Raw genomic sequence first — 26,827 nt, forward strand, 5'->3', positions numbered from 1 at the left:
AATAGCTTACAATTATTTCTGAAGCTCAGGAACTTAGTTCTGTCACCAAAAAACAAATCAGGAATCGGAATTCTTGGTTCTAGCATCGATTTCTGATCAATAGTATCTTGAATCTTTTGTACATTTACAACGAGATTATCCATTGAGGAGCACAGAGCCTGAATATCCATGTCCACAGCTGTGTCCTGAAGCACTCTAATGTCTAGGGGAAAAAAAAGACTGAAGACAGAGCTAAGAAAAAAAAATGATGTCAGGATTTCTTTTTTCCCTCTATTGGGAATCATTGGTGTGGCTCCTTGTACTGTTATGGCTGGCAATCAGGCAACACAGCGTGCAGTAATCAGCGCACATACAGAGATCTGGCAATAACCAAAAACAATAGGACGAGCTCTGAGACGTGGAATCTCTGTAGACTGCAGTACCTGATCTATCCTCACACAACTATAAGCAGCAGTGGATTGCGCCTATCACTACCTATGCAACTCGGCACTGCCTGAGGAGCTGACTAGCCTGAAGATAGAAATACAAGCCTGACTTACCTCAGAGAAATACCCCAAAGGAATAGGCAGCCCCCACATATAATGACTGTTAGCAAGATGAAAAGACAAACGTAGGAATGAAATAGATTCAGCAAAGTGAGGCCCGATATTCTAGACAGAGCGAGGATAGCAAAGAGAACTATGCAGTCTACAAAAAACCCTAAAACGAAAACCACGCAAAGGGGCAAAAAGACCCACCGTGCCGAACTAACAGCACGGCGGTGCACCCCTTTGCTTCTCAGAGCTTCCAGCAAAAGTTAATAGCAAGCTGGACAGAAAAAACAGAAAACAAACTAGAAGCACTTATCTAGCAGAGCAGCAGGCCCAAGGAAAGATGCAGTAGCTCAGATCCAACACTGGAACATTGACAAGGAGCAAGGAAGACAGACTCAGGTGGAGCTAAATAGCAAGGCAGCCAACGAGCTCACCAAAACACCTGAGGGAGGAAGCCCAGAGACTGCAATACCACTTGTGACCACAGAAGTGAACTCAGCCACAGAATTCACAACAGTCTCCCATAGTTGAGGTCTACCTATGATGTAAATTACAGACGCCTCTCATCTTTTTAAGTGGTGGAACTTGCACTATTGCTGACTGACTAAATACTTTTTTGCCCCACTGTATATGGAACATTACATGGGCCCATCATATACTGGAGCATCATATGTGGCCCATTATATATGAAGCATCATATGGGGCCCATTATATATGCAGCATTTTAAGGGGCCTATTCTGTTTGGATTAGTATATGAGGCCCATCATATACTGGAGCATTATATGGGGCCCATCATATACTGAATGGAGCATTATATGGGGCCCATTCTCTTTGGAGCAATATATGAGGCCCATCATATACTGTACCATTATATGGGGCCATCATAAACTGTGTGGAGCATTATATGGGAGTTATTCGTTATGGAGCAATATATGGGGCACATTATATACTGTATGGAGCATTATATGGTTCTCATTATGTATGAAGCAATATATGGCTCTCATTATGTATGGAGCATTATATGGGTCTCATTATTCTGTTTGGAGCATTATATGAGGCTCATTTTACTATATGGAGCAATATATGGGGCTCATTATTCTGTATGGAGCACTATGTGGTGCCCATAATATTGTATGGAGCAATATATGGGGCTAATTATTCTGTATGGAGCATTATGTGATGCCCATAATACTGTATGGAGCATTATATTGTGCCCATAATAATGTATGGAGCAATATATGGGGCTCATTTGTTATGGACCTGGTGGTTAGGAGCACCTGGAACGACCTGATGGTTAAACTGACACAGAACAAGCTCTGGGAAGTGGGAGCTCTGCTGACCGCAACCTCTAATCCTATCACACACACTAGAAATAGCCGTGGAGCGTACCTAACAGGCCTAGACGCCTCTTCACAGCCTAAGAGCTAACTAACTAGCCCTAGAGAAAGAAAATATAGCCTACCTTGCCTCAGAGAAATTCCCCAAAGGAAAAGGCAGCCCCTCACATATATTGACTGTGAGTTAAGATGAAAGTCACAAACACAGGAATGAAACAAGTTTCAGCAAAGGGAGGCCAGACTAACTAAACAGACTGAGGATAGGAAAGGTATCTTTGCGGTCAGCACAAAAAACTACAAAAGACCACGCAGAGTGTGCAAAAAGACCTCCGCACCGACTCACGGTGCGGAGGTGCCACTCTGCATCCCAGAGCTTCCAGCTAGCACAGCAAAATCATGATAGCAAGCTGGACAAGAAAATAAAGAACAAATAATAAACTAGCAGGGACTTAGCTTCTGCTGGAGTAGACAGGTCACCCGTAAGATCCAAGAGCGAACTGAACCAGTGCAAGAACATTGACAGCTGGCATGGAGTAACGATCTGAGTGTAGTTAAATAGAACAGCCAGCCAAAGAATAAACTACGTCACCTGTGGAAGGAACCTCAGAAGCAGCAGCTCCACTCACAGCCACCAGAGGGAGTCCATGGACAGAACTCGCCGAAGTACCATTCATGACCACAGGAGGGAGTTCGAAAACAGAATTCACAACAGTACCCCCCTTGAGGAGGGGTCACCGAACCCTCACCAGAGCCCCCAGGCCGATCAGGATGAGCCAAATGAAAGGCACGAACTAGATCGGCAGCATGAACATCAGAGGCAAAAACCCAGGAATTATCTTCCTGACCATAACCCTTCCACTTGACCAGGTACTGGAGTTTCCGTCTCGAAATACGAGAATCCAAAATCTTCTCCACCACATACTTCAACTCCCCCTCGACCAACACCGGGGCAGGAGGATCAACGGAGGGAACCATAGGTGCCACGTATCTCCGCATTAACGACCTATGGAACACATTATGGATGGCAAAAGAAGCTGGAAGGTCCAAACGAAATGACACAGGATTAAGAACTTCAGAAATCTTATACGGACCAATGAAACGAGGCTTAAACTTAGGAGAGGAAACCTTCATAGGAACATGACGAGATGACAACAAAACCAAATCCCCAACACGAAGTCGGGGACCAACACAGTTGGTTGGCGGTAAGCGAAACGTTGAGCCTTCTCCTGGGACAATGTCAAATTGTCCACCACATGAGTCCAAATTTGCTGCAACCTGTCCACCACCGTATCCACACCAGGACAGTCCGAAGGCTCAACCTGCCCTGAAGAGAAACGAGGATGGAAACCAGAATTACAGAAAAAAGGCGAAACCAAAGTAGCCGAGCTGGCCCGATTATTAAGGGCGAACTCAGCCAAAGGCAAGAAGGACACCCAATCTTCCTGATCAGCAGAAACAAAGCATCTCAGATATGTCTCCAAAGTCTGATTAGTTCGTTCGGTTTGGCCATTTGTCTGAGGATGGAAAGCTGAAGAAAAAGACAAATCAATGCCCATCTTAGCACAAAATGACCGCCAAAACCTCGAAACAAACTGAGATCCCCTGTCCGAGACTATGTTCTCCGGAATGCCATGCAAACGAACCACATGCTGGAAAAACAATGGCACCAAATCAGAGGAGGAAGGCAATTTAGACAAGGGTACCAAATGGACCATCTTAGAGAAACGATCACAAACCACCCAAATGACCGACATCCTTTGAGAAACAGGGAGATCTGAAATAAAATCCATGGAAATATGCGTCCAGGGCCTCTTCGGGACCGGCAAGGGCAAAAGCAACCCACTGGCACGAGAACAGCAGGGCTTAGCCCGAGCACAAGTCCCACAGGACTGCACAAAAGAACGCACATCCCATGACAAAGAAGGCCACCAAAAGGATCTAGCCACCAAATCTCTGGTACCAAAGATTCCAGGGTGACCCGCCAACACCAAACAATGAACCTCAGAGATAACTCTACTAGTCCATCTATCAGGGACAAACAGTTTCTCCACTGGACAACGGTCAGGTCTATCAGCCTGAAACTTCTGCACCAAGTTCCGCAAATCAGGGGAGATGGCAGACAAAATTACCCCCTCTTTGAGAATACCCGCCGGCTCAGAAACACCCGGAGAGTCAGGCACAAAACTCCTTGACAGGGCATCAGCCTTCACATTCTTAGAGGCCGGAAGGTACGAAACCACAAAATCAAAATGGGAGAAAAACAGCGACCATCGAGCCTGTCTAGGATTCAACCGTTTGGCAGACTCGAGATAAGTCAAATTCTTGTGATCCGTCAAGACCACCACGCGATGCTTGGCTCCTTCAAGCCAATGTCGCCACTCCTCGAATGCCCACTTCATAGCCAACAACTCACGATTGCCAACATCATAATTGCGCTCAGCAGGCGAGAATTTTCTAGAAAAGAAGGCACATGGTTTCATCACCGAGCCATCAGAACTTCTTTGCGACAAAACAGCCCCTGCTCCAATCTCAAAAGCATCAACCTCAACCTGAAACGGGAGCGAAACATCTGGCTGACACAACATAGGGGCAGAAGAAAAACGACGCTTCAACTCCTGATAAGCCTCTACAGCCGCCGAGGACCAATTGACTACATCAGCACCTTTCTTGGTCAAATCAGTCAACGGTTTAGCAACACTAGAAAAATTAGCGATGAAGCGACGGTAAAAATTAGCAAAGCCCAGGAACTTCTGCAGGCTCTTCACAGATGTCGGCTGAGTCCAATCATAAATGGCCTGAACTTTAACAGGGTCCATCTCGATAGTAGAAGGGGAAAAAATGAAACCCAAAAATGAAACCTTCTGAAAACCAAAGAGACATTTCGACCCCTTCACAAACAAGGAATTCGCACGAAGGACCTGGAACACTATTCTGACCTGCTTCACATGAGACTCCCAATCATCCGAAAAGACCAAAATATCATCCAAATATACAATCATGAATCTATCCAGGTACTCTCGGAAGATGTCATGCATAAAGGACTGAAACACAGATGGAGCATTAGAAAGCCCGAATGGCATAACCAGGTACTCAAAATGGCCCTCGGGCGTATTAAATGCTGTTTTCCATTCATCGCCCTGTTTAATTCGCACAAGATTATACGCCCCTCGAAGATCTATCTTGGTGAACCAACTAGCCCCCTTAATCCGAGCAAACAAATCAGACAGCAGCGGCAAAGGGTACTGAAATTTGACTGTGATCTTATTAAGAAGGATGTAATCAATACAAGGTCTCAAAGAGCCATCCTTCTTGGCCACAAAAAAGAACCCTGTTCCCAACGGTGATGACGACGGGCGAATATGACCTTTCTCCAAGGATTCCTTTATATAACTCCGCATAGCGGCGTGCTCTGGCACAGATAAATTAAACATTCGGCCCTTAGGAAACTTACTACCAGGAATCAAATGAATAGCACAATCGCAATCCCTATGAGGAGGTAAGGCACCGGATTTGGGCTCTTCAAATACATCCCGGTAATCTGACAAAAACTCAGGGACTTCAGAAGGAGTGGAAGGCGAAATTGACAGCAATGAAACATCACCATGTACCCCCTGACAACCCCAGCCGGACACAGACATAGATTTCCAATCCAATACTGGATTATGGACCTGTAGCCATGGCAACCCCAAAACGACCACATCATGCAGATTATGCAACACCAAAAAGTGAATATCCTCCTGATGTGCAGGAGCCATGCACATGGTCAATTGAGTCCAGTACTGAGGCTTATTCTTGGCCAAAGGCGTAGCATCAATTCCTCTCAATGGAATAGGATACTGCAAGGGTTCCAAGAAAAAACCACAGCGCCTGGCAAACTCCAAGTCCATCAAATTCAGGGCGGCGCCTGAATCCACAAATGCCATAACAGAATAGGACGACAGAGAGCAAATCAGAGTAACGGACAAAAGAAATTTAGACTGTACCGTACCAATGGTGGCAGACCTAGCGAACCGCTTAGTGCACTTAGGACAATTGGAGATAGCATGAGTGGAATCACCACAGTAAAAGCACAGCCCATTCCGACGTCTGTGTTCTTGCCGTTCCGCTCTGGTCAAAGTCCTATCACATTGCATAGGCTCAGGCCTATGCTCAGAGAAAACCGCCAAATGGTGCACAGCTTTGCGCTCACGCAAGCGCCGATCGATCTGAATGGCCAAGGACATAGACTCATTCAGACCAGCAGGCGTGGGAAATCCCACCATGACATCCTTAAGGGCTTCAGAAAGACCCTTTCTGAAAATTGCCGCCAGGCACCATGACATCCTTAAGGGCTTCAGAAAGACCCTTTCTGAAAATTGCCGCCAGGGCACACTCATTCCACTGAGTAAGCACAGACCACCTTCTAAACTTCTGACAATACACCTCCGCTGCATCCTGACCCTGACACAAAGCCAGCAAGATTTTCTCTGCCTGATCCACTGAATTTGGTTCATCATAAAGCAATCCAAGCGCCAGAAAAAACGCATCTGCATCACGAAATGCAGGATCTCCTGGCGCAAGGGAAAATGCCCAGTCTTGAGGGTCACCACGCAACAAAGAAATAATGATTTTTACTTGTTGAACGGGGTCACCAGAGGAGCGGGGTTTCAAAGCTAGAAACAGTTTACATTTATTTTTGAAATTCAGGAATTTAGATCTATTCCCTGAAAACAAATCAGGAATTGGAATTCTAGGCTCTAACATCGGATTCTGAACCACAAAATCTTGAATGACCACGGAATGACTCACGGTGCGGAGGTGCCACTCTGCATCCCAGAGCTTCCAGCTAGCACGGCAAAATCATGATAGCAAGCTGGACAAGAAAATAAAGAACAAATAATAAACTAGCAGGGACTTAGCTTCTGCTGGAGTAGACAGGTCACCTGTAAGATCCAAGAGCGAACTGAACCAGTACAAGAACATTGACAGCTGGCATGGAGTAACGATCTGAGTGGAGTTAAATAGAACAGCCAGCCAAAGAATAAACTACGTCACCTGTGGAAGGAACCTCAGAAGCAGCAGCTCCACTCACAGCCACCAGAGGGAGTCCATGGACAGAACTCGCCGAAGTACCATTCATGACCACAGGAGGGAGTTCGAAAACAGAATTCACAACACTCATTATACTGTATGGAGCAATATATGGGGCTTATTATTCTGTATGGAGCTCTGTGTGGTGCCCATAATACTGTATGGAGCAATATATGGGGCTCTTTATTCTGTATGAAGCACTATGTGGTGCCTATAAAACTGTATGGAGCAATATATGGGGCTCATTATAATGTGTGGAGCACTATTATGGTGACCATAATACTGTATGTAGCAATATATGGGGCTCATTATTCTGTATGGAGCACTATGTAGTGCGCATAATACTGTATGGAGTAATATGTGGGACTCAATATTCTATATAGAGCACTATGTGGTGCCCATAATACTGTATGGAGCATTATATGGTGTCCATAATAATATATGGAGCAATATATGGGGCTCATTATTCTGCATGAAGCATTGTGTGATGCCCAAAATACTGTATGGAGCATTATTTGGTGTCCATAGTAATGTATGGAGCAATATATGGGGCTTATTATACTGTATGGAGCAATATATGGGGCTCATTATTCTGTATGGAGCACTATGTGGTGCCCATAATACTGTATGGAGCAACATATGGGGCTCATTATTCTGCATGAAGCATTATGTGATGCCCATAATACTGTATGGAGCATTATTTGGTGCCCATAATAATGTATGGAGCAATATATGAGGCTCATTATTCTGTATGGAGCACTATATGGTGCCAATAATACTGTATGGAGCAATATATGGTGCTCATTATTCTGTATGGAGCTCTATGTAGTGCGCATAATACTGTATAGAGCAAAATATGGAACTCGTTATTCTATATAGAGCACTATGTGGTGCCCATAATACTGTATGGAGCATTATATGGTGTCCATAGTAATGTATGGAGCAATATATGTGGCTCATTATATTGTATGGAGAAATAAATGGGGCTCATTATTCTGTATGGAGAACTATGTGGTGCCCATAATACTGTATGGAGCAATATATGGGGCTCATTATTCTGTATGGAACACTATGTAGTGCCCATACTACTGTACGGAGCAATATATGGGGCTACCACATGTGAATTTTTATTTCAATGGGGTGAAAAAGGGGTGATTTTTTTTAATTTTTTTTTTATTAATTTTTTTCTGTAATCGCTAGTGTCACGATATGGTATGAAATATCATAAGTAGTTTTCTAGCCTGCGTGGGCTAAGCCCCCCTTCTTGGAGCAACAGTTTGTAGCTGCAAATTCCTGGCTTTCCTTCTCTGAGAGTATGGGGGAAGAGAGGTTTTATTGCCGAATGGAATTTACGACTAGCATTTCCTGTGTAAGCTCTTGTTCAGCTATAAGGGAAGTAGAAACTTCAAGAATCCATGAAAGATTCTTTGTTTGGTTTTTGTTAGATATTAGGCAAACGATTTAAGCTAGGAACATGAAAATATATATTCGTAGTCTCACTCGGTGTATCTACACATCCCATGAATCTCGGGCTTCTAACTCCATCTGGTAAAGAAGTAGGGTTTTCTCTGTAAATATGTATCCCAGATAGGACATATTTGATCTCATTAGAATGCTCACGTTAACCCGAGATGATTGATGGGTTTGTTAGAACTATGACGTGTTTTGTAGTGAAGTTATAGAAATTAGAGAGAATAGTTTAAAGTTTAGGCAGAATGTAGAGAGAGGAGGGTCTGGATAAGCCAGCCTTTCTGTGATGTCACAGCCTTAATGTTTTAAGTGTCTGGCAGGCTCTGAGGAGTGACTTGCTGCTTGATTTCTTGTCTTGTCCTGGAAGAGCCCTGCTCACGTCCAAATGAGCTGGGACGTATGGGAAAAACTGCCCTAGCCTGGTTGCCTGTCATGCTTTGAACATGTAAGTGTTGCTTTTTCTCATTTATTCCCTTTATGTTATAATTACCCTTGTACATATTTGCAATTGTCTCATTTGTAACTTCTTTATAAAATATTTTTGATAAAGCACTGCCTAATTGATTTCAATGGAATATACTATTATATATTAGTTCGTTCATCCATGCTCTAAACTTACCCTGTCTTCTGAAGGGAAATACGCTACTGTTACTGTTGTGTTGGGTTAGCTTCAGACCCGTTTAATCGAAGCTGGTGGCAGCGAAAGTGCGCTGACTGTTAGATTATGCTGAAGCAACTGCGGGTTTGATAATTATTGTTCCTGCCTGAGTGGGAGTAGTTATCGCGTCGCTGCAGCGTGCCCAATAGCCAGTACATAGCAGGCAGCCTTTCTGGCGACTAATTACCCAGGGTGCAGTACCTAATCTGACCTGAGAGTAAGGGGGGCGCCAGAGAGCTGCAAGTGTTAAGTGGAACTGTAAGCGGGATATACATAAATCCCTGCAGTTCGTGGTATATAGAAAAGCAGTGGGATACCTAGAATAAGCCCCTGCTGTAAACTAAGAGGTCAATAGCCTTGTGTGTGGTTTTTTTCATCACATCGTGGAGTGGAGGGATAACTAAGATAAGCCCCTCTGCACATGTGATAGCCGTCTGTTGGCCTAAAGTCACCTCAATCCGTGACGTAGGGGTGACGGTCACGGTGTGAATCCTGACCCATTGGTGACAGCGGTCAGGGGAATCGTGACAATTGGTGGCAAGGCGGTGGGATATCTTAGAGCATTAGTGATTTGGTTTGAGTAATCATTCCTCTCACTAAAAACTTGCAGAAAGTTCTTGCGAGGACTCTGCGCAAATAAGTTTGGAGAACGAACTCAGTGCTTTTTAGTTGTGAGACAATTGTGTACTGGTAATTATCCCCTCCCTTTCTCTTCGTTTTTCTATCCTATCTTTTATTTGGCAACCATGGTTGTGCTGGGAGAAACCTTTTATGAGCAGCAGACCAGAGACACCCTTGTTGCCTTATGCAAGACACAGCACATTGACTTTGCAAGCAAAAACAAAGCCCAACTGGTCGCAGATCTGGTGCAATGGGAAGCCGCTCGAGACCGCTCTCAGAGCGCAGAGGCCGCAGAAGCCAGCACCAGCGAACATGGTGCTGCAGCAGAGGTCCAACCACTGAATGCTGGCCCTGTTAGCAATCCGGGCGAATTGGACCCCCACCTGCAGGCGGCCTTGGAAGAACTCCCCACTGATGACCATGAGGGACGCCTACGGCTGATTCAGCAGTATCGGCAGGAGGCCCGAGCCGAGCGGGAGGCTGAGAGAGCCGAGCGCCAAGCCCAGCGAGAACATGAACTGGAGATGCTCCGGCAAAGGGGGATGCCCTCCACCGCCCAGAGACGTGAGCCCAGCAGCGCTCACATACCTAAGCCCCGGCCCAATCACTTTCCTGTTATGGAGAAGGACGGGGACTTGGACACTTTTCTGCGGGCCTTTGAGAAAGCCTGCAGACAGTACCGGCTGCCTACAGATGAATGGGCACGATACCTGACACCAGGGCTGAGAGGCAAAGCTCTGGAGGCATTTGCTGCCCTCCCTCAAGAACAAGATGGTGACTATGAGGCCATCAAGCAGGCTCTGATAGCCAAGTACCAGCTTACACCCGAGGACCCTCCAACGTGGCCCACACGACAGTTACAGTGATGTGGTGCATGGACTGGGGACCCACTTTGACCAGTGGACCCAAGGACTGTCAGTGACCACCTTTGCACAGCTGCGAGACCTGATGATCAAAGACCAGTTCTTTCATCTTTGCCCAGCTGAGGTGCGACAGTTCGTGATGGACAGAGAACCCAAAGACGTGACGAAAGCAGCGCAGATTGCCGATGCCTATGAGGCCAACCGTAGATCGGAAGTGCGGAAGCCAGTCACCACCAGCTGGAGAGGGGGTAAGCCTGCAACCAACGCCAGTACCCCTGCCAGCCAACACACCAGAGGTCCTGTCCCCGTGGCCAACAGCACCAGACGTACCACCGAACCTCGCACGTGGTACACCTGCCATCAGACTGGTCATATCAGTCTCTCCTGCCCAACCAAGCTGAAGAACACCCAAGCCAAGGCCCCAGGGCCTAATGCAGCAGTTCTTTTGGTGGGTGGTGTGGTTGGGAGGGTGTGTGACAACGTACAGCACGTCACTGTGGGAGGCCATGTTGCTACAGGCCTCAAGGACACCGGGGCTGAACGAACCCTCATCCGACCCGAACTGGCGGCCCCTGAAGAAATCATTCCGGGGAAAACCCTAACTGTCACTGGGATTGGGGGCATCAGCTGTCCCTTACCGTTGGCCCGGGTTTTTATTGATTGGGGTGCCGGGAGCGGGGTGAAGGAAGTGGGGCTGTCTGATAATTTGCCCACTGATGTTTTGTTGGGGACTGATTTGGGGAGGATGGTTGCATACTACGTCCCTGACACCCCTCCCCAATCTACTAATAAGGGTAAAGTTAACCCTGATGATGATGATGATGGGAAATCGCATGTGTTACCTGACCATGCTTTATCTTGTAATGATGCATCTAATAACCATTTTTTCCCTAGGATTGATGGTGAAAATGTTGTACCTGTGCCAGCTGAACCTGATAATGATTTTTCTGTGAAGGTTAATGTGTCCATAGGTACAGGCGTGCCCAGCCACGTCGCTCTGCGGAGTGAGACGGCTGAGGAACCCCAAACAGGGGCAAGTGTCGGTGCTACAGGAAATGGGGAGATGCATGGGAACCGTGAGGAAGGTGACGCCATGAAAGTGACCAGTGCCACCGAGGAAGGTAACTGGCCCATAAGTAGCACTGCCCCTGGAGTGTTGGGGGTGGATGGGGAGGTAGAGCCCATAGCAGCGCCGGCTGATGGGACTGTAGAAACCACCGGGGAGACAGCCTACATAGCTGCTGTCACCCGCAGTCAGAGTGCCCGGAACGCAGATAACTGTCAGCCTTCCGGACCCTCCTCAGTCACCACTGTGACTGAACCAGAGGTGGACCCAGAGCAGGTCCAAGAGGGTTCCCGTGGGGAAGGGGCCCTGACGTCGCTTTTGGCTTCCCCTAGCCAGGAGTTTCAGGCCGCTCTGCACACAGATGCAAGCCTAGAGAGTTTGAGGCAACTCGCCGGGACGCGCTTCTCCGAGACCGATAAGGAGAAGGTGTTCTGGGAACAAGGTAGGTGTACCGGGAGACAGTACCCGGAGAATCACTAAAGAAGTGGTTGAGGGAAAGACAGCTGGTCGTCCCACAGCAATTCCGGGGTGAGTTGTTGCGGATTGCCCATGAGATCCCGCTAGCTGGACACTTGGGGATCAGCAAAACTAAGGCCCGGCTGTCTCAACACTTCTATTGGCCTAAGATGGGGACAGATGTGTCAAACTACTGCCGCTCCTGTGTCACCTGTCAAAGGGTGGGGAAAGCGGGGCCTGCTCTTAAGGCTCCCCTGATCCCTTTGCCAGTGATAGAGGAGCCTTTCCAGAGGATCGCGGTGGACATTGTGGGCCCGCTGGCCGTCCCCAGCAGCTCTGGAAAGCAATACATCCTTACTGTGGTAGACTATGCTACCCGGTACCCAGAGGCAGTAGCTCTGTCGTCAACTAGGGCAGATAAGGTGGCGGATGCACTGTTGGCTATCTTTTCACGTGTAGGATTTCCCAGGGAAATGCATACTGATCAAGGGACCCAATTTATGTCTCGCCTAATGGAGGCTCTCTGTAAGAAAATGCAGGTGAAGCACCTGGTATCGAGTGCGTATCACCCACAGACCAATGGCTTGTGTGAACGCTTCAATGGTACCCTCAAACAGATGCTACGCATGCTGGTTGAGACTCAAGGGCGCGACTGGGAGCGGTACCTCCCACACCTGCTGTTCGCTTACCGAGAAGTTCCGCAGGCCTCGACGGGGTTCTCCCCCTTCGAGCTCCTGTACGGCAGGCGAGTCCGGGGACCCCTTGGGTTGGTAAGAGAATCCTGGGAAGAGGAGCCGAACCCTTCTGAAGTGTCCATAGTGGAGTATGTCATGCGCTTCCGTGACAAGATGCAGACCTTGACGCAGTTGGTGCATGACAACATGACGCAGGCTCAGGCTGATCAGAAGCACTGGTACGACCAGAACGCCCGGGAGCGGACCTACCACGTGGGTCAAAAGGTGTGGGTGCTGGTCCCCGTACCAACGGATAAGCTTCAGGCCGCCTGGGAGGGCCCGTACGTCGTCCACCAACAGCTCAACCCGGTCACTTACGTGGTCACGCTTGACCACGCTCGGGGTAGGTGAAAGGCCTTTCACGTCAACATGATGAAAGCTCATCACGAACGTGAACCTTTCGTCCTACCGGTCTGCAGCTTGCCCGAAGACGGTGAGGAAGACACCCTCCTGGACACGCTGGCCCAAGCCAAGGCCAATGAGTCCATTGAGGACGTGGAGGTAAGCGCCTCGTTAACTGAACCCCAGCGGTTGCAGTTGCAAACCACACTGGAACCCTTCCGGGTCGTATTCTCCAACTGACCTGGGAGGACTGAGTTAGCCGTCCACGAGGTGGACACCGGGAATCACGCCCCACTACGGCGAACACCCTATCGAATCTCTGACCAGGTGCAGCAGATTATGCGCCAAGAGATCGATGAGATGTTACAGCTGGGGGTGATTCGACGGTCAAAGAGCGCGTGGGCATCACCTGTAGTTCTCGTGCCAAAGAAGGACCGGACCACACGGTTCTGCGTGGACTACAGGGGGCTCAACGCCATTACAGCCTCTGACACGCACCCCATGCCGCGCATCGAGGAGCTGCTTGAGAAGTTAGCTGGCACAAATTACCTAACAATAATGGATCTGAGTCGAGGATACTGGCAGATTACCCTGAGCCCTGAGGCGCAGGAGAAGTCCGCCTTTATCACACCCTTTGGACTGTACGAGTCCACGGTCATGCCCTTCGGCATGAAGAATGCCCCTGCCACTTTCCAGCGGATGGTCAACCTCCTGCTTCAGGGACTGGAGAAGTACGCCGTGGCGTACGTGGATGACATTGCCATCTTCAGTTCCTGCTGGGAGGAACACCTGCAGCATCTCGAGGAGGTGCTCAGGCGAATTCACCAAGCAGGACTGACTATCAAGCCGGGAAAGTGTCAGATGGGCATGAGGGAGGTTCACTACCTGGGGCACCGGGTAGGCGAAGGCACCATGGAGCCAGAGCATGGCAATGGTGATGGGTTGGCCCACCAGGGTGAACCTGCTGAGGTGCGCATGGAGGAGAACCATCAGGTCCTGCCTCCCTAGCGCACACCAAAAGGGGGAGGTGTCACGATATGGTATAAAATATCATAAGTAGTTTTCTAGCCTGCGTGGGCTAAGCCCCCCTTCTTGGAGCAACAGTTTGTAGCTGCAAATTCCTGGCTTTCCTTCTCTGAGAGTATGGGGGAAGAGAGGTTTTATTGCCGAATGGAATTTACGACTAGCATTTCCTGTGTAAGCTCTTGTTCAGCTATAAGGGAAGTAGAAACTTCAAGAAGCCATGAAAAATTCTTTGTTTGGTTTTTGTTAGATATTAGGCAAACGATTTAAGCTAGGAACATGAAAATATATATTCGTAGTCTCACTCGGTGTATCTACACATCCCATGAATCTCGGGCTTCTAACTTCATCTGGTAAAGAAGTAGGGTTTTCTCTGTAAATATGTATCCCAGATAGGACATATTTGATCTCATTAGAATGCTCACGTTAACCCGAGATGATTGATGGGTTTGTTAGAACTATGACGTGTTTTGTAGTGAAGTTATAGAAATTAGAGAGAATAGTTTAAAGTTTAGGTAGAATGTAGAGAGAGGAGGGTCTGGATAAGCCAGCATTTCTGTGATCTCACAGCCTTAATGTTTTAAGTGTCTGGCAGGCTCTGAGGAGTGACTTGCTGCTTGATTTCTTGTCTTGTCCTGGAAGAGCCCTGCTCACGTCCAAATGAGCTGGGACGTATGGGAAAAACTGCCCTAGCCTGGTTGCCTGTCATGCTTTGAACATGTAAGTGTTGCATTTTCTCATTTATTCCCTTTATGTTATAATTACCCTTGTACATATTTGCAATTGTCTCATTTGTAACTTCTTTATAAAATATTTTTGATAAAGCACTGCCTAATTGATTTCAATGGAATATACTATTATATATTAGTTCGTTCATCCATGCTCTAAACTTACCCTGTCTTCTGAAGGGAAATACGCTACTGTTACTGTTGTGTTGGGTTAGCTTCGGACCCGTTTAATCGAAGCTGGTGGCAGCGAAAGTGCGCTGACTGTTGGATTATGCTGAAGCAACTGCGGGTTTGATAATTATTGTTCCTGCCTGAGTGGGAGTAGTTATCGCGTCGCTGCAGCGTGCCCAATAGCCAGTACATAGCAGGCAGCCTTTCTGGCGACTAATTACCCAGGGTGCAGTACCTAATCTGACCTGAGAGTAAGGGGGGCGCCAGAGAGCTGCAAGTGTTAAGTGGAACTGTAAGCGGGATATACATAAATCCCTGCAGTTCGTGGTATATAGAAAAGCAGTGGGATACCTAGAATAAGCCCCTGCTGTAAACTAAGAGGTCAATAGCCTTGTGTGTGGTTTTTTTCATCACATCGTGGAGTGAAGGGATAACTAAGATAAGCCCCCCTGCACATGTGATAGCCGTCTGTTGGCCTAAAGTCACCTCAATCCATGACGTAGGGGTGACGGTCACGGTGTGAATCCTGACCCATTGGTGACAGCGGTCAGGGGAATCGTGACAGCTAGCCTTCTTAGGGGACTTGGAGATGTGATTGTACGATCACTTGTGCTATATACAGTGATGCAACAGCATCACTGCATATCACAGAAATCACGGTCTCCTTTGAAGCCCGACTACGGGCAGGGTCTCAAAGGAGCTCCATAATGACAAGAACAGGGATCATCAGCTCCTCCCCGGCTGTCATGACAACCCGCAGTCACGTCACGGGTGCGCTGATGGACAGAGAAAATGACGCACGTGCACATCAGTGTGTTTTAAATGCCGCTGTCAGAGATTGACAGCAATATTTTAGAAGTTAACAATCGCGAGTGGAGCACTGCTCCACCCATGATTGTTGGAGGCATGTTCTGGCTGTAATACACAGTCACCACCTGCTGAGTATGGGGCAGGCTCGGTATGTAAGCCCGCTCCATACACTCGCTTCCGAAATGCGCCGTACATGCATGATGGATGTCATGAAGGGGTTAAAATTATTTTCAAGTATTAACTTTTTTTATTGATATAAAATGTTTTTAATTAAAATATTATTACTTTACAATCAAAGGGAGTGTAAAAAAAAACGTCAACAATTGGAGAAATGTAAAGTTTTATGGAATATAGTGGCACTATATAAATAAATTTATAGTATTCAAATAGTATTCAATAAATAACAAAGGTCAAAAGCAAATCTAGGTTTTTCAGCACCTGGAGCAAAATTCACTTTAATTCTCCCTACTACACACAGCTTAAGCAATTTGAGTGAGTAGTCGTCATGTGACCTCACACATACGATTTGCATACATACATTCTGCTTCTGTAGATGACAAGGCTACAGACACCTGTTTAGACCAAGAAAATGAACGTTCTCCAAGTTGGAACAAATAGCCACTTATCGATTTACGATTAGTGATGAGCGAATATACTCGTTACTCGAGATTTCCCGAGCACGCTCGGCTGTCCGCCGAGTATTTTTTAGTGCTCGGAGATTTAGTTTTTATTGCCGGAGCTGAATGATTTACATCTGTTAGCCAGCTTGATTACATGTGGGGATTCCCTAGCAACCAGGCAACCCCCACATGTACTTATGCTGGCTAACAGATGTAAATCATTCAGCTGCAGCGATAAAAACTAAATCTCCGAGCACTGAAAAATACTCGGAGGACACCCGAGCATGCTCGAGTAATCTCGAGTTACGAGTATATTCGCTCATCACTATTTATGATCAATTAAGATATCACCCCAGTCCACATAGCCTGGAGTTTTAGATCTCCTGTTTCAGATATCCTTAAATGTATGTCTTGAGTCTCTTTCAAATATTGAAGAACTCTTAATGGCATTCCAGTTTTTTGGAGTAGATTTTCCATATATCTACAGAGAATTCCAATTGTTGCTGCCATATCCAATCGAGTCATAGTTTCTGTGTATAGAAGTGCCCCCACTGCCTGTCTGTATTTCTCATTGTTAGGTAACAGATCATGTTCTCCTTCCAACTTTAAGGAGATTGATTCCATTGGGGTCTATATACCTTTAGGCTTCTGACATTCCAAACTGATTTAGAATTGAGTTGATTTTTGCACTTTGGTCTAGAAGAAATCTTCCATCTTCTCTTTGCTCTTTGGACCTGTATTCCTACATAATATGTCACATTTCCAAAGTCCTTAATTTCAAAATGCTGATTCAGAATTTGTCATCTTTGCAATTTCTGTTTCCGCTCGATGAACCATAATCACATCGTCCACATATAAGAATATGCATCCACTTCCGTCTGTACATTTTGTGTATAAAAATGGATCTGGATTATTATTATTATTATCTGCTTGACCTCTTTTAAATCCGTCTTCCAACAAGAGTTTGTCATTTTCATGTTTCGTGCTCTTGCCAATTGCTTAAGACCATAGAGAGATTTTTGTAGTTTGCAAACAAGATCCATCTTATGTACAGCACCTATAGCCATTATACTCCTGAATGTGGCCTGCTTAGCATCTGGAGAAAATGTGGCATCATAATCTCCACCATATTTATGCAACTAATCTTGCTTTAAATCTGTAAATCTTGCCTTTAGGCTGCCATCACACTAGCAGTATTTGGTCAGTATTTTACATCAGTATTTGTAAGCCAAAACCAGGAGTGGGTGATAAATGCAGAGATGGTGCATGTGTTTCTATTATATTTTTCCTCTATTTGTTCCACTCCTGGTTTTGGCTTACAAATACTGATGTAAAATACTGACCAAATACTGCTAGTGTGATGGCAGCCTTAGAGTCATACTTGGGCTTAAAAATCCATTTACATTTGATTGCTTTCTTGCCTTGAGGTAATTTGGTGAGTTTCCAAGTTTGATGAAGGGAATTCATTTCCTCATTTGGAGCATTAATCCACTTCAGTTTTTCATATATAGGTAGCTGTTGCATTTTATCCCATGACTGCGCCTCTGACTCAGGTAGTATTTTGACAAAGTAGGATAGATGCTTAGCTGGTATACCCTTGTATGATCTCAACAATCTCCTGACTTCAGGTTTATTTGATTTTTATGTTGATTCTTCAGTGGTTGAAGAACCTAACGAAACTTCTACATCTTTTTCCTTGTTATTTTGAAATTATGACTGAGATTATTGTTGCTTCAGCTGTACTACTGATATGATATCATGAAACTTGAGCTTCACAAAGTTCTAATCAATCATTACATTTTTGCTTATTGTGACCTTGTTTGTTTCTGGGTGCAGAATTCAATATCCTGTTTGGGTTTCACTGTAGCCCACTAGGTTACCCTCTTTTTCATGAAATTCACACTTGGTATGTTTTTCTTTATATAAATACTTTACTTTCAAATATTCTCATGTGTTGTAGTTCAGGCTTCTTGCTGTTCCATTGCTCAAATGGAAATTTCTCAGTAGCTTTACCCGGTAGTCTGTTTTGAAGATAGCAAGCTCTCATGATTGCTTCACCTCAATACCTCAATACCTTGTTGTTGGCAAATCTGTATCAAATAGGGTACTTCTTCCACTTTCGCAAAGTGTCCGGTTCCTTTCTACACCATTCTGTTCAGCGTTGCATGGTACAGTGGTCAGAAACAGGATTCTATTTTTCCTTAAGTAATTTTGTGTCTCATTAAATCATAATGACAAACCAAAACATCCAAATGACCCTGATCAAAAGTTCATATACCCCATTTCTTAATACCATGTATTGCCCCCTCAAACATCAATGACAGCTTGAAGTCTTTTGTGGTAGTTGTGGATGAGGTTCTTTATTTTCTCAGATGGTAAAGCTGCCCCTTCTTCTTGGCAAAAAAAACTCCAGTTCTTGCAAATTCCTGGGCTGTCTAGAATGAATAGCAACCTTGAGATCTCCCCAGAGTGGCTCAATGATACTGAGGTCAGGAGACTAAAATGGCCACTCCAGGTCCTTCACTCTGTTCTGCTGTATCCAATGACAGGTCGACTTGGCCTTGTGTTTTGGATCGTTGTTATGTCACGCTGCATTCTTCTTTCCTTCAACTTTGAACAAGTTTCCCTTGCCTTTATAGCTCACACATCCCCAAAACATCAGCGATCTACCTCGGTTCTTTACAGTAGGAATGGTGTTCCTTTCACCATAGGCCTTGTTGACCTCTCTCCAAATGTAACGTTTATGGCTTTGGCCAAAAAGTTCAATTTTAGTCTCATCACTCCAAATTACCTTGTTCCAGAAGTTTTGAGGCTTGTCTCTGTGCTGTTTTGCATATTGTAGGCGACAAAATTTTCTGGCAACTCCACCATGCAGCCCATTTTTCTTCAAGTGCCTCCTTTTTGTGCATCTTGAAACAGCCACACTGCTAGTTTTCAGAGAGTCCTGTATTTCAGCTGATGTTATTTGTGAGTTTTTCTTTGCATCCCAAACTATTTTTCTGGCAGTTGTGGATGACATTTTTGCTGGTCTATCTGACCGTGATTTTGTTTTTACAGAGTCCCTGATTTTCCATTTGTTAATCACAGTTTGAATGCTGCTGACTGGCATTATCAATTCCTTGGATATCTTTTTATATCCCTTTTCTGTTTTATACAGTTCAAATACCTTTTCCCGTAGAGCCCTTGATAATTCTTATGCTTTCCCCATGACTCACAATCCAGAAACATCAGTGACTGGATGAAAGATGCAAGAGTCTGTTTGGATACCAGAAACTCACTCAGCTTTTATGCACACACACTAATTACAAGCAGACAGGTGAGGATGTTACCTTTAGTAGCCATTCAAACCCATTTGTGTCAACTTCTGAGCATGTTATCAGGCCAAAATCACCAGGGTATGTGTTAAATAATACTTATTACATATAATTAATTATTCAGGGCTCTTTACCAGACGTGATACTATAAAGAAAATGTCTTGATATTTCTCATAAAAATGTAGTGGTTTATTGGATTGTCCACCAAAAAGCATCATTGCAGCAAAACATAAAATAGGTGCAATAGTTCCAAAGAGATTATACATTTGTCCATATCAAAGTTTGTTCCCCATCTTTCCTGAGATTCTGAATGGTAAATGGTGTTTGTCTCTGTCATGAAGTATGGTAGAAGTCATTACTCACATACCAGCTGTTCATTTTGTCTCAAGTCTGTGTCTGTCTTGTGTGTCCGCAGAGAGTGAAGGAAAAACCCCACAAGTCACAGCCCCCCTCCAGTGAGTCGTGGATATATATATATCCCATAGAGCACGTGTTCTCTCCATATGGTGTTAACTTTTACTCTGAGCTAAATATACAGGAATAGCATATGTAATGTCAGCCAAACCTGCCATGAGGCTCACTACAGAATTGAGTATAAGTCAATAATCAATAATTAATATTAAACAGTATGTGAACTTTCGATCAGGGTCATTTGGATGTTTTGGGTTGTCATTATTATTATTATTATTTATTATTATAGCGCCATTTATTCCATGGCGCTTTACATGTGAGGAGGGGTATACATAATAAACAAGTACAATAATCTTGAACAATACAAGTCACAACTGGTACAGGAGGAGACAGGACCCTGCCGGCGAGGGCACACAATCTACAAGGGATGGGTGAGGATACAGTAGGTAGGGTAGAGCTGTCCGTGCAGCGGTTTGGTCGATCGGTGGTTACTGCAGGTTGTAGGCTTGTCGGAAGAGGTGGGTCTTCAGGTTCTTTTTGATCATTATGATATAAAAAGAGAAAACACAGTAGTTTGACAATAAATGGCTTCACCCAACTACTAATCATGAGTGGAGAAAAGGTTTTCGTGTTATCATTCAAATTCTCTAAAAAAAGGCCAATAAATCAAAAATTCTGCATGGGTATATAAACTTTTGAGCACAACTGTACATAAGAACGGCACCAGGTATGTTGAGTATGCATTTGACAATGATAGTCACATTTTGTATTACACTGGAGCATTACTTTCATTTTCAGCTAAGTTAATTGCTCTTGAAGAGAATTGAGATTTGTTTGTAGGTAATCTTTGTTTTTTGTTGATCTCTAAATCTTTATGCTAGCATGTTTACACTTTTTCGTCTCTTTCTTTCAGTTAATAATAAAAATGTCTTCCAGTAAAGATTACAAGTCCCTAGTTAAGGGCATCAAAAATCTAGATTTTTCGGGGGACAGTGTGCCATGCAGTCTTCTTCTGATTGGTGACATTGCATTCCCAGTGGTGGTAAGTGCTGCAAAGCATGTCCTTATTGCTGCCTCGAAGTATGGAAAAGGACGACTTGTAGCTATTGCCCATGAAACCTTTTTGGATCAATCTCAATTCATGGATTTTCTGAAGAATGCAATATCCTGGTTGAAACCTTCCTCAGATGCAGTAATTGGAGTTGACACAAACTTCAACAATTTGGAGAAAACACTCTCTGCCTCTGGACACAAGGTTGAGAAGATCACTGGTCTGAAGAAAGATTTAGGCATTCTTTGTACAACCGGATATGAGGAGAGTCTGACAGATGACATTATTTCATTTGTAAAAGGAGGAGGAGGTCTTCTTATTGGAGCTCAACCCGCAGATTGGGCCTCCAAAAACAAGTCAGATAAGGTCCTGTTTAATTTTCCTGGTAATAAGATAATCTCTGTTTCTGGAATGTATTTTACAGAGACTTCAGGAGAAAATGAAAATGTTAAAATCGGTGATCAAATGCCATTGACACCATGGTACCATGAGTGAGTACACACAGTTTAAGATATTTCTAATAACTTACAAATGTAGTCTTATCATATATGTAGATACAATGTAACATTTAAAATACCATTAATATTCATAATGTTTAATTTAATCTGATGCTATAACTCAGTTGCCAAGAAAGGACAAGGGTTTATGACACTTGGAGGAGCCCCACGGCCCTGTTTCTTGCATGTCAGAAAATGTATGAAGTGAGTCATCTAAGTAAAAGAGAGCATTAAACATCTTATTTTTGTCTTACACTGAATGACTATTTTATTAGAGACATGCCCTTGATTTGAGCTTCCCAATGTAATTACTAAACAAGTAAGTGCAGAGTGCAATTTAAAAACAATTTTCTGTGGATCAGTCTCGGTGAGAATACACATTAGAATCAAATAATTGAGGAATCTGAATGAGGGAATCAATGGTGTCAGGGAATCAATGGTGTGGGAAATGTTTCCCTGGCACCCCATGATGGACGCTTGGACTGATATTTAGTAAGACTTTGCTAGAAAGTATGGTTGATCAAGTCCATCCCTTCATGGCAGGTGTTCACCAATGACAGAAGAATACTTTCAGTAGGGCAAGACACAATAGCACAGGGCTCATATAAAAAAATGAGCGAAATCTCCAAAGTCGGCTCACCTGCTGGGAGTCCACTGAATGGAGACTGTGGTTCATAAGGGGTTACCAGAGACGAGAAGAATTATAGCAGCAGGCAGATCCAGTACAAAATCCCAAGCATTTATTCAAATAGTTATTAAAGTCTACAAACACACTTCATCCACCACCACTTGTGAGGTTAAAAGCTCTGGCAGATGCGTTTTGGATACATCTTTAATCATTGCCCTAGACCAGCTAACTTGATAGGACCAATTCCTTAGGAGACTCAAAGCACAGGTCAGGTATAATTAAACCAGGTTTAACTCATAATGATAGATCAGTTCTTGCCTGATGTTCATACCTAGTGGTGATTGTGTTTTAAGTATATACATCCACCATGTTTCTCTGTTAGGGTATGTGCACACGTCAGGATTTCTTGCAGAAATTTCCTGAAGAAAACCGGAAATTTTCTGCAAGAATTCCGCATTTTTTTTGCGTTTTTTTCGCGTTTTTTTTTTAGCATTTTGCTGTAGCATCGCTTGGAAAACTGACTGACAAGTTGGTCACACTTGTCAAACATAGTGTTTGACAAGTGTGACCAACTTTTTACTATACATGCTGCCTAAGCAGCATCTATAGTAAAAGATAGAATGTTTAAAAATAATAAAAAAAAAAAAAAATGGTTATACTTACCTGGAAACAGCCGATCTCCTCAGCGGCGTCCGTTCCTATAGATGGTGTGTGTGTGCAGGACCTTCGATGACGTCGTGGTCACGTGAGCGGTCACATGAGCGGTCACGTGACCAATCACAAGACATCATCGCAGGTCCTTCACACAGAGCATCTATAGGAACGGAAGCGGCAGCGTGCGCCGATGAGAGGCGGGAAGACTCCGGGGGCCATCAAAGGTGAGTATATGACTATTTTTTATTTTAATTCTTTTTTTTTACCAATTATATGGTGCCCAGTCCGTGGAGGAGAGTCTCCTCTCCTCCACCCTGGGTACCAACCGCACATAATCTGCTTACTTCCCGCATGGTGTGCACAGCCCCATGCGGAAAGTAAGCAGATCAATGCATTCCTATGTGTGCGGAATCCCCGCAATTCCGCAAATTTAATGAACATGTTGCTTTTTTTTCCGCAATGCGATTTTTTCGCAACATTTGCACTAGAAATGCGGAATACACTGTAAATAATAGGAGGCATATGTAAGCGTTTTTTTCGTGTTTTTATCACGTTTTTATAGCGAAAAAACGCCAAAAAAACGCGAAAAATACTGAATGTGTGCACATGGCCTTAATGAGTTTTTTTCTTATGGTCACCTCCTCTATGAGTTTGTTTAACCCTTTCAGTATCTATGCACTGTTGCAAAATGCTTTGATGCTGCAGAGCTTTTAAAAATTAATTTATACACTGGGTCTCACAAGTGTCTCCTAATCCTGATTTTTAAGGCACTGGCAGTGTACCTTTCGTTGCTAGCCAAATGTTAGAATTTATAGATTCATTTAGATATAGACTATCTCCAATTGTGGGAGCTTTTCTTGCCACAACCCGCATTGGTTGGGATAAAATGAACTTTTTACCTTGAAAACATATAAGGATGTGTACTCTAATGAGTGAGCTAATCGCTCAAAATGGAGGGTTATATGTACGTATGTATGTAAGATCTTTAACCCCTTAGCGACCGCCGATACGCCTTTTAACGGCGGCCGCTAAGGGTACTTAAACCACAGCGCCGTTAATTAACGGCGCTGTGGAAAAAGTAAATAGCGCCCCCCAGAGGCCGATTTTCTCCGGGGTCTCGGCTGCCGGGGGTAGCCGAGACCCCAGAGAACATGATTCGGGTTTTTTTTAACCCACCCCGCATTTGCGATCGCCGGTAATTAACCGTTTACCGACGATCGCAAAAAAAAAAAAAAACGCGATCTCTTTTTAATTTCTCTGTCCTCCGATGTGATCGCACATCGGAGGACAGAGAAAAGGGGTCCCAGGTGGCCCCCCAATACTCACCTAGCTCCCCCGATGCTCCTCGTGTCTCCCGGTGGGCGCCGCCATCTTCAAAATGGCGGGCGCATGCGCAGTGCGCCCGCCGGCCGGCACCGGGAGAATGTTTGGGGTCTCGGCTGCCGGGGGTAGCCAAGACCCCAAAGAGCATGATCGGGTCGGTTTTACCGACCCCTGTTTTGCGATCGCCGGTAATTAACTGTTTACCGGCGACCGCAAAAAAAAAAAAGTAAAGTGTAATTCTCTGTCCTCTGATGTGATCGCACATCAGAGGACAGAGAAATAGGGGGATTCGGGGACCCTACAATACTCACCTGTGTCCCTGGATCCTCTTGCTGCTCCTCCTGGCCGCCGGCAGAAGAAAATAGCGGGCGCATGCCCAGTGCGCCCGCCATCTGTCTCCATCTGCCGGCCGGCAGGAGAACAGCAGTTAGGGCTAAAATTAGGGTTAGGGGTAGGGTTAGGGGTAGGGTTAGGGGTAGAGTTAGGGGTAGGGTTAGGTTAGGGGTAGAGGTAGGGGTAGGGTAAGGGGTAGGGTTAGGGTTAGGGCTAGGGTTAGGGCTAGGGTTGGGGCTAAATTTAGGGTTAGGGTTGGGGCTAAATTTAGGGTTAGGGTTGGGGCTAAATTTAGGGTTAGGCTTCTTTCACACTTACGTCGGTACGGGGCCGTCGCAATGCGTCGGCCCGACATACCGACGCACGTTGTGAAAATTGTGCACAACGTGGGCAGCAGCTGTAGTTTTTCAACGCATCCGCTGCCCAATCTATGTCCTGGGGAGGAGGGGGCGGAGTTACGGCCACGCATGCGCGGTCAGAAATGGCAGATGCGACGTACAAAAAAACGTTTCATTGAACTTTTTTTGTGCCGACGCTCCGCCAAAACACAACTGATCCAGTGCACGACGGACGCGACGTGTGGCCATCCGTCACGATCCATCGGCAATACAAGTCTGTGGGCAAAAAACGCATCCTGCGGGCACATTTGCAGGATCCGTTTCTTGTCCAAAACGACGGATTGCGACGGAATGCCAAACGACGCAAGTGTGAAAGTAGCCTTAGGGCTAGGGTTAGGATTGGGGCTAAAGTTAGGGCTAGGGTTGGGGCTAAAGTTAGAGTTAGAGCTGGGATTAGGGTTAGGGTTTGGATTAGGGTTGGTATTAGGGTTAGGGTTGGCATTAGGGTTACGCTTGGGATTAGGGTTAGGTTTGGGATTAGGGTTAAGGTTAGGGTTGTGATTAGGGGTGTATTGGGATTAGGGTTAGGTTTGAGGTTAGGGTTGAGATTAGGATTAGGGGTGTGTTGGATTTAGGGTTTTGATTAGGGTTATGGTTAGGGTTGACATTAGGGTTGTTTTGGGGTAAGGGTTGTGATTATGGTTAGGGTTAGTGATTAGGATTATGGATCAGGTTGGGATTAGGGTTAGGGGTGTGTTGGGGTTAGGGTTGGAGCTAGAATTGGGGGGTTTCCACTGCTTAGGTACATCAGGGGGTCTCCAAACACGACAGCCAATTTTGCGCTCAAAAAGTCAAATGGTGCTCCCTCCCTTCTGAGCTCTGCCTTGCGCCCAAACAGTGGGTTACCCCCACATATGGGGCATCAGCGTACTCGGGATAAATTGGACAACAACTTCTGGGGTCCAATTTCTCTTGTTACCCTTGTGAAAATAAAAACTTGGGAGCTACAATATCTTTTTTGTGGAAAAAAAAAATATTTTTTATTTTCACGACTCTGCATTCTAAACTTCTGTGAAGCACTTGGGCATTCAAAGTTCTCACCACACATCTAGATAAGTTCCTTGGGGGGTCTAGATTCCAAAATGGGGTCACTTGTGGGGGGTTACTACAGTTTAGGTATATCAGGGGCTCTGCAATCGCAACATAATGCCCACAGACCATTCTATCAAAGTCTGCATTCCAAAAAGGCGCTCCTTCCCATCCGAGCTCTGCCGTGCGCCCAAACAGTGGTTTACCCCCACATATGGTGCATCAGCGTACTCGGGATAAATTGGACAACAACTATTGCAGTCCAATTTCTCCTGTTACCCTTGTGAAAATAAAAACTTGGGGGCTACAATATCTTTTTTGTGGAAAAAAAATATATTTTTTATTTTCACGACTCTGCATTCTAAACTTCTGTGAAGCACTTGGGCATTCAAAGTTCTCACCACACATCTAGATAAGTTCCTTGGGGGGTCTAGTTTCCAAAATGGGGTCACTTGTGGAGGGTTTCTACTGGTTAGGTACATCAGGGGCTCTGCAAACGCAACATAATACCCGCAGACCATTCTATCAAAATCTGCATTCCAAAACGGCGCTCCTTCCTTCCGAGCTCTGCCGTGCGCCCAAACAGTGGTTTACCCCACATATGGGGTATCAGCATACTCAGGACAAATTGGACAACAACTTTTGGGGTCCAATTTTTCTTGTTACCCTTGTGAAAATAAAAACTT

The 26,827-nt window shown here is 45.1% G+C and overlaps 1 protein-coding gene across 1 annotated transcript in view; it reads left to right on the plus strand.

Annotated features, from left to right (window-relative positions):
• LOC138676325 (TRPM8 channel-associated factor homolog) overlaps positions 1–26,827 on the plus strand; it is a 206,022-nt gene that overhangs the window by 46,805 nt on the left and 132,390 nt on the right. Inside the window, exon 2 of the mRNA XM_069765511.1 lies at positions 21,142–21,770. Within this exon, the coding sequence (XP_069621612.1) occupies positions 21,154–21,770 (617 nt within the window). The 5' untranslated portion in view covers positions 21,142–21,153. The remainder of the gene's footprint in view (positions 1–21,141; positions 21,771–26,827) is intronic.

The sequence above is a fragment of the Ranitomeya imitator genome, chromosome 4, assembly GCF_032444005.1.
Source record: "Ranitomeya imitator isolate aRanImi1 chromosome 4, aRanImi1.pri, whole genome shotgun sequence".
Taxonomy (NCBI): Eukaryota; Metazoa; Chordata; class Amphibia; order Anura; family Dendrobatidae; genus Ranitomeya; species Ranitomeya imitator.